At 34.7% G+C, this 8,603-nt stretch overlaps 1 protein-coding gene across 1 annotated transcript; it reads left to right on the forward strand.

Moving 5' to 3' along the window:
* Positions 1 to 293: 293 nt before the first annotated feature.
* Positions 294 to 6,619, forward strand: LOC145634917 (uncharacterized). The gene is made up of 2 exons (XM_081686249.1): positions 294 to 5,337; positions 5,627 to 6,619. Exon 1 carries the CDS (start codon positions 4,194 to 4,196, stop codon positions 4,896 to 4,898), a length of 705 nt encoding a protein of 234 aa, XP_081542375.1. The 5' UTR covers positions 294 to 4,193; the 3' UTR covers positions 4,899 to 5,337; positions 5,627 to 6,619.
* The last annotated feature ends 1,984 nt before the right edge of the window (positions 6,620 to 8,603 follow it).

The raw sequence follows: 8,603 nt of genomic DNA on the forward strand, positions 1-8,603 counted from the left end.
TTAAGTATTTCTTAATTTTGTGATAAAGGTAACTCAGTTAGCTTTACTTCTAATCTTTGTTGAATCATTAACAATGACACTAATAATATTATTCTTGAAAGAACCAAAAAAGGGAACACATATATTGTGGATCTCAATGAAGTTCCAAGTAGTAGTTTGACATGTCTTAGTGTCATTGAGAATGATCCCCTATTATGGCACAAACGATTTGGCCATGCTAGTTTTTCTTTGCTTGATAAACTTAGGTCAAAAGAAATTGTGGAAGGACTTCCATCCATCAATTTCCTAAAAGATAAAGTCTGCAGTGCATGTGTTAAAGGTAAGTAGACGCGAATATCTTTCAAATCTAAGAATATGGTAAGCACCACAAAACCATTGGAACTTATCCATATGGATTTGTGTGGTCCCATAAGGATATAAAGCAGAAGTGGAAAAAGGTATGTGATGGTTATTGTAGATGATTTTTCCGGATATACCTGGGTTTTCTTTCTTGTAAGCAAGGATAATACATTTGATCAGTTTGTTGCTTTTGTGAAGAAAGAACAGAGAAGAACAGGTCATCAGCTAGTCCACCTAAGGTCAGACCATGGAACTGAGTTCGAAAACTCAAAATTTGATGAGTTCTGTGATGAACATGGAATAGACCACAACTTCTCAGCCCCCAGGACTCCACAACAAAATGGAGTTGTTGGACGGAAAAATAGAAGCTTGGAAGACATGGCAAGAACAATGCTGATTTCCAGTGGACTACCTAGGAACTTCTAGGCAGAAGCAGTAAACCAGCTTGTTACATATTGAATAGAGTCTCTATTCGAGCAATAACCAACAGAACACCTTATGAGCTAATGAAAGGAAGAAAACCAAATATCTCTTACTTTAGATCTTTTGGTTGCAAGTGCTTTGTACACAATAATGGAAAGAGAAACTTGGGAAAATTTGATGAAAGGAGTGATGAGGCTGTATTTTTAGGATATGCCTCAAATAGTAAAGCTTATAGAGTTTACAATAAAAGAACAGTGTGTGTTGAAGAGTCTGTACATATAATTTTTGATGAAACTGACTATGTGATTGATGTACAGGATGATGATGATGATTTCGAAATAGAGTTGGTAAGAAGACATGACCCTGATGAGGAATCAATTGTATCCATGAAGCAGCAAGACAAGAATCTTGTAGCTGAAAATCAAACAACAACGAAAACAGAAGTTCCTCAAGAGGAACACCCAGAGCTTGAGAATCCAGAACCTAAGAATCCAGAACCACTGAATCAAGAGATAGAAGACAATGGTACTGAACCAGAAATATTGTATCCAATCAAAGACTTTACCCCTAAACGTTGGAAACATCAAAAGTCTCACCCAGTGGACATGATTATGAGTGACATAACCAAAGGAACTTAGACTCGGTCCCAACTGAGGAACTTCTGTGCATTTTACTCATTCCTATCTACCATGGAACTAAAGAACTGTGATGAAGCCTTACAAGATGTAGACTGGATAATAGCAATGCAAGCTGAATTAAGTGAGTTTGAAAGAAACAAAGTCTGGCACCTAGTTCCTAGACCAGAACACTAGAAAGTCATTGGACTAAAGTGGGTGTATAGAAACAAGCTTGATGAACATGGAATTATTGTGAGAAATAAGGCCAGGTTGGTTGTCAAGGGGTACAATCAACAAGAAGGCATAGACTTTGATGAGACATTTGCTCCAGTTGCCAGGTTAGAAGCTATACGCATTCTTATTGCTTTTGCAGCTTTTATGGATATTAAGTTGTTCCAAATGGACGTCAAATGTGCTTTCTTAAATGTCTTATTAAAAGAGGACGTCTATGTGGAACAACCCCCTGGATTTGAAGATCCAGAATTCTCAAAACATGTCTATAAACTTGATAAAGCTCTCTATGGGCTGAAACAAGCACCTAGGGCATGGTATGAGAGGTTGTCCAAGTTCCTATTAGATAATGATTTTAAAAGAGGAAAAATAGACAAAACATTGTTTTTGAAATCTAAAGGAACTGACATTTTAGTTGTACAAATATATGTAGATGATATTATTTTTGGTGCAACTAACGAATCTTTGGTGAAGTATTTTGCTGACCTTATGAGTAGTGAGTTCGAAATGAGCATGATGGGTGAGCTAAACTTCTTCCTTGGATTGCAAATTAAGCAAACTGAGAAAGGAATAATGATTCACTAGCAAAAGTATGTGAAGGAACTCATAAAGAAATATAAGATGGAAAGTTCCAAAACTATAAGAACACCTATGGGAATTAACATCAGACTAGATGAAGACACAGCTAGAACTTGTATAGATCAGAAGATGTATAGAGGTATGATAAGTTCCTTATTATATTTAACTGCTAGTAGACCTGACATATCGTTCAGTGTAGGCTTATGTGCGAGGTTCCAAGCCAATCCAAAGGAATCTCATCTTAAGGCAGTCAAGAGAACACTTAGGTACCTCAAAGGAACTGATGATTTATGTCTCTACTATCCAAGAAATGAATTAATCGATTTAGTTGGATACACAAATGCTGACTATGCAGGTGATTGAGTGAATAGAAAGAGCAAATCAGGTATGACTCAATTTCTTGGACCATGTTTAGTTTCTTGGGGTTCCAAGAAGCAGAACACTGTTGCTTTGTCCACAGCAGAAGCTGAATATGTAGCTGCTGCTGCTTGTTGTTCACAGATGTTGTGGATAAAAAAACAAATATATGATATTGGTTTAAAATTTGAATGTGTTCTAATTTATTGTGATAATACTAGTGCTATCTGTATATCAAAAGATCCAGTTCAACATTCTAAGGTTAAGCATATCCACATTAGACACCATTTTCTAAAAGATAATGTGGAAAAAGGCTATATTAATTTAGAATTTTGTCCTACTGATAATCAAATTGCTGACATTCTAACAAAGCCTTTGAGCAGAGAACGCTTTGAGAACATGAGAATGGAACTTGGGATGATCAAGCTGAATTGATTGCAACTGAAGTTCCTAGATATGGCTTTGTTAATTACAAGACTAAGTAGAAGAATAAAACATCTATCACAAACTTGGTGTGATAAACATAAAAAGGAATGTCACCGTTGGTAAACCCTTGAAGGTTAGTGTAAGGAACACTTATTAGACTGTACAAATTTTCCAAGTGTATGTAGACTTATAGGTGACAAGTTCCTCATAATTTTTAAAATTATTTTTACGATTTTCAAAAATTTATCTTTGAAAAATGATAAGTTTTTTTTTCTTAGAATTTATGAGAAAGATAAACTTTGAACATAAAAAATCCATCCAGTTGGTTTTAATCGGATAAATGCAATGTTCCTAGAAGCATATCTTTTCATCTCCCATACACCGCTTCACCAAATTACCCCCTTATAAATACTTCAACCACCTAAATTACTTACAGTCAAATCAATTAAACTCTCAAACTCTCTCAACCACAAAAATTCTACAGCTTAACCAAGAAAGCACTCATGGAAGGCGAAATTCCAAACCCTAACCAAGGTGAAAACTCACCAACGAAAGAGCAAGATCCAACCTTTATACCATCTCTAGAGATGATCATCATAGAATTCCCTAATCCTATCACCTCTGAAGCAAAAAGCACCAAACCAAAACCCCGAGAAGAAACCGAAACCTCGTCTACTGCTAGCCTTCCAAATGTCATGGATCGAATTAACGCTTGGAAGAAACAGAAGGCTGAGAAAAGTCTTGAGGAGAAGATGGAGGAGGCGGATGCACTATCTAAGGGGGAAGACACTGTCAACAAAGACAATTCCGAAGGGGAAGAAGACCAAAAGATGTTGGCAAAACAAGCTGAGAGGTATGTGGTAGGATATAGAATTGATTATGATTGGTGTAAGAAGGTGGAATTTTCTGAATTTCTGGAATTAATTGCTTTTCAAGGATGGGATGCTTTATTTTCGACTAAGGCTAAGAATTACTTGTACCCTATGGCCATGGATGAGTTCATAAAAGAATGTGACTTTGAAAATGGAATATGCTTTAGTAAAATTAATGAAATTGAAATAGAATTTGATGCTGCTAGATTAGGAACTCTACTACAAGTTCCATGTGAGGGATTTGAAACCTATATGAAAGGTGATGTGAATGTGAAGGTGGAAGGTCACAAAAAAACTTAAATAGTAACCTTTTTGGGAGGAAAAAGAGGAGTAAGCGTGATGAACCACAATGATCTCTCTCCCCTGCATAAACTCTTATTTAATCTTGTCAAAAAAATCCTTGATCCCAAGAACTCAAAAGAAAAACGAACCCTGCTACCTAGACATGGCTTTGATTTTTTGCATGTCTAAGAAAATCAAAATAAACTTTCCTTCTTTAATGATGCAACACCTAGAACACTGTATTGAGAAAGAGATAAAAGTTGGATATGGAGCCATCTTGGCTACGGTGTTTGAGGAATTAGGAGTGAAGTTAGCGGATTTCTATGGTAGGATGAAGGAGAAAGGAGAGAATGTAATCAATGGGGATACCTTGAGGGGACTGATTCTTGAAGTTGTGAAGGGAAGGTGTGAAAAATATGATGCTAAGAAGGCTAAGGCAAAGAAAGGAAGTCCTCAACCAACAGAATCTGTCCGGAAGAGCAGAAGACTCACTACAGGAACTCAGGCCAAGACTAGCTTAAGTGAACCGCTGGAACTCAGTGACAAGGATGAGGGCACAAATGAATTGGTTTCTGAGTTGGCTAACAGGGTTATGCAGGTTGAAGGACAGATGATGGAGATGACAGGAAAGGTGAGGTCCCTGGACAAAGCTCTTCAACATCAGGAGAAGGAGTTCCAGAAGAAGCTCTCCACCATGGAAGCAAAGCTGCTGAAGATGGAAGATGACAACAAATCAACTCTTGAGCAGATTCTCAAGACCCTTGATGAATGATCAGCCTATGCTCTCTGCCCAACCTATCCCTATGCCTATTTTGCATTCCCTGCTTTTGTTTAAGGAACTTTGTTATGGTTTTTAAGACAATTTATTTTCTAGTATTTTGAACTTAGTTTTAAAGTGTTTTAAACTGGGTTTGTAATATTTTGAATCGCTCTGGATGGTTGGTTTTTGCTATGTTAAATCTGGAACTTAGTTTATATATGGATGCATTGCTTGTTAAGAAATTACAGGTTAATTTGTGTAAAAGTACTAGCTTAAGAGAGCTAGCCAGCGCTGCTTCCAGCTTCCCACATTCGATGAATTGCATGTGGGGCTGTGAGTAGATGAATAAAACTTTGAAAAGTCAAGTTTTTTTATAATGCCAAAAGGGGGAAAAGCAGGAGCAAACTTGGAAGCTAAAGTTGTTCTAGTTCCAATTGAGTAAGTAACAAAGGTTGTTCTCTTCTCTGAACTTTTAATTGCTTTCTGTTTGTTTTCAGTCTTTTCATTCTGTTATTTCATTCTTTTCTTTTTCTTTATTTAGTCATTATGAAAAAAAGAAAAAAAAGAAAAATGAAAAAATTAACCTTATGTTACTTTACTTGTTATCCTCAGGAATTTGCTCAGTTTGTCATCATCAAAAAGGGGGGAATTGTTGACCCTTATGAGGTTTTGATGATGATGTTAAGAATTGAGCATACTTCCTTTTTAATAAGGATTTTCTAGTGTTGTGATGTTTGCAGGTTCAGTAAGCAGTGGCTGAAGTAGGAACTCAGACAAAGGAACTTTAGAAGATCCATGAGGATAAGTAAAAACAGAAGAAGAATTCCAGCAATGGAACTTCCCGAAGTTTCTTAACAGGAACTTCAAAACGGGTTGTAATGACCTGGTTCCGGTGTGATGCCGGGGCAAGATTCAACAACCAAGGATCAGTGCAAAGAACGAGATATCAACTGAAAAAGATGGACTTCATAACTTATAGTTGTATAAAAGATAAGTTTATTTTGTAGGTTGATGTAACCATGTTAATGGTTGTTATGCATGGAACTAACTTAATAGAAATCAGATAAGGATCGGCAAACTAATCAATTCGTAAAACATAATTATAAGTTTTATGAAAAAGTATTTATTTTATTTTATCCTTAAAATATTATTTAACTTGGTTTTATCTTTTTCATAAAATTCTATCTTTTAATTAAAACGAATTTGATAAGATTTAGTTTTTAAATAAAACGAAATTAAATCTGTTTGGTTTCGGTTTTAAAGAGATAAGATTAGATTTCAGTTTAACTTATATTATTTACGAAAACCTTACTTTGTGAACTGAGGAACCTCTATAAATATAGAAGAAATTCAGCGAAGTAATGTGAGAGTTTTAAGCGTGAAAACCACTTAGTGATTAAGAGTAAGTTTGCCAAAGGTTTAAGCTTTATCATTTTGATTTCGGGTTTCATGTGTAGATTTCCATTTATGTGTTAGAGTGTGTCTTTGTGTTGTAATTGGTTTTGGGGTGAGATTGTGAATTCTCATAAATTCACGCTTGAGTGTATGAGTTTGAATTCTCTAAAATTCGAGTGGTAGCTGTGAGTGCACAGTGAGTGAAAGGAACCTGAGAGGTGTCTTGGGTCACCTAGGAAGTGTCCTGGGTAAAGGGAGAAAAGGGTCTTAGGAAGTGTCTTAGGTCTGGTAGGAGGTGTCCTATTATATAGTCAAGTGTCCGTGGTGGAACTTGCAAAGCAAAGGTCTGTGTAATAGGTTGTACTAGGAGAGTTGCCCATTATAGTGGAATTTGTTTATAAGTCCCAATAGGGCCGAGGTTTTACTTCCAGTTAGGCACTGGATGGTTTCCTCGTAAATCTTGTTGTGTGCTTTAAGTTCCTTTACGTTTTAATTGTTTATTTCCGCTTAAGTTCCGCGATTGGAACCTACTACTATTCACCCCCCTCTTGTAGTAGTTCATCTAAACTAACAATTTATATGATGATCGTACAAATATGTCTTATGTATAGTACAAGAAGTTAACACAATTAATTTTATTACAAATTACTCTATCTCTTCTTATCTTTATGTTATAATTATCAAATAAACTATGGCATCAAACCAATGGTGTTGCAATCAATTTTGCTTGCCATGTTTTTGCTCTAATTCTTTGATTTTTTAGCAGCTTTGTTAGCACAATCATTTTTTTTTCTAGACTTAGGCCCTGTTCACTTCAGGTTAGTTTAAACAAGTTCATTTCTGTAAAAGTAAGTAACTTATTTCAAATAAAAAAAAAATAGAGAATCAACAAAAAATAATTTAAGTGTAGTAAAAATAATTTCAATTCAATTAAAATAAGGTGAAATAAACATGGCGTTATTGTAGTAAATTTTAATACTTTTTTGTTTTAATAGATCTTGTGGAAAAAACTTATTAGTTGTACTTGTCAACTTCAATTCAACTCTTCTAATTTGATCCAGTTTATATTTTTTGTTCCATTTTGATTTAGTCTAATTTGATTTGATTTTCAAACTAGCTAAACATATAGTCATTTGTACAACATCCTTTAGATAAAAGTTACCGAATAATATCAGTATATCCGTGTTAATATATATAGAGGTACCAAATCGGGTACCCAGATGGAGTTTGGGTTGACCACGACGGGTTGTGATGTTTGGATCGGGTAATAATGGGTCATTTTAACTTAACAAACCAAATATCATATTCAGGTTAAAGTTGAGTTCAAGCATGGTCGGATTGTAGGGAATAAATTTCAAGCATTAAACCCTTAGCTTGAACCCCACTGTGATCATACACTAAAGTACGATGGCGTCTAAAAGGGAAGAAGATAGAGCAAAAGAGTCGCCAACAAGTTTTTAGGAACTTGTAAACTGTTCACAGGGTGAAGTTTACACCCCTTAACGATCCAAGAGATCGTCAAGTCCATAAGGTTTAGAACCAAATAAGGGTTCGGGGATGAAGGTATAAATCCAACCTAAAAGAGATTGAACCTGCCCTAATAATAGGCCTCTACTTTATTCTGATCGTATTCATGTGCGCTTTCTGACTAACATGCAATCAACAGGATTGACCCTAAACCTGTTTAATCTATGTTGGTTGAATATTAATGCACAAACAAACTATTATTGGCGATCACTTGAAATTATAATCAAAATTAACCCTAAACAAGATTATTAATTATCTTATTAAGCGTGATTACAAGTACCAAAATTCCCTTTAACATGCATAAAAGGTGTGATCAAGCAATAAAAATAAATATCAAGCAACATAATAATCATAATAAATAATAATTATAATCATGAACAATAACTATAATAACAATAAAAATAATCACCATCAGAATAATAATAATAATAATATTCATAATCATCATAAGTTATAACAATTATAATCATAATCATGTTCATGTTAATATTAAAGCATAATAAACATAGCAAGATCCTAAGAATGATACTAACAAAATTAATAACAAACCCTAGCATGTCACTAAGCAATAAAAATCAAATCTTTAGCCCTAACATGATACTAACAATCATAAATATTAGGAAGAACATAGGAAGCATCGTAACAATCATATTTAATATTAAAGTTACCCTAGACATGATACTAGGAATATCATAATAACAATATAAACATGATTTCTACATCATAACATCAATTAAAACCATTAAAGCACTTACTTTGATGCCTCGTACCTCTTTTTAATAACAAAATACACAC

The sequence above is a fragment of the Chenopodium album genome, chromosome 6 (genome assembly GCF_948465745.1).
Source record: "Chenopodium album chromosome 6, dcCheAlbu1.1, whole genome shotgun sequence".
Classification (NCBI taxonomy): Eukaryota; Viridiplantae; Streptophyta; class Magnoliopsida; order Caryophyllales; family Amaranthaceae; genus Chenopodium; species Chenopodium album.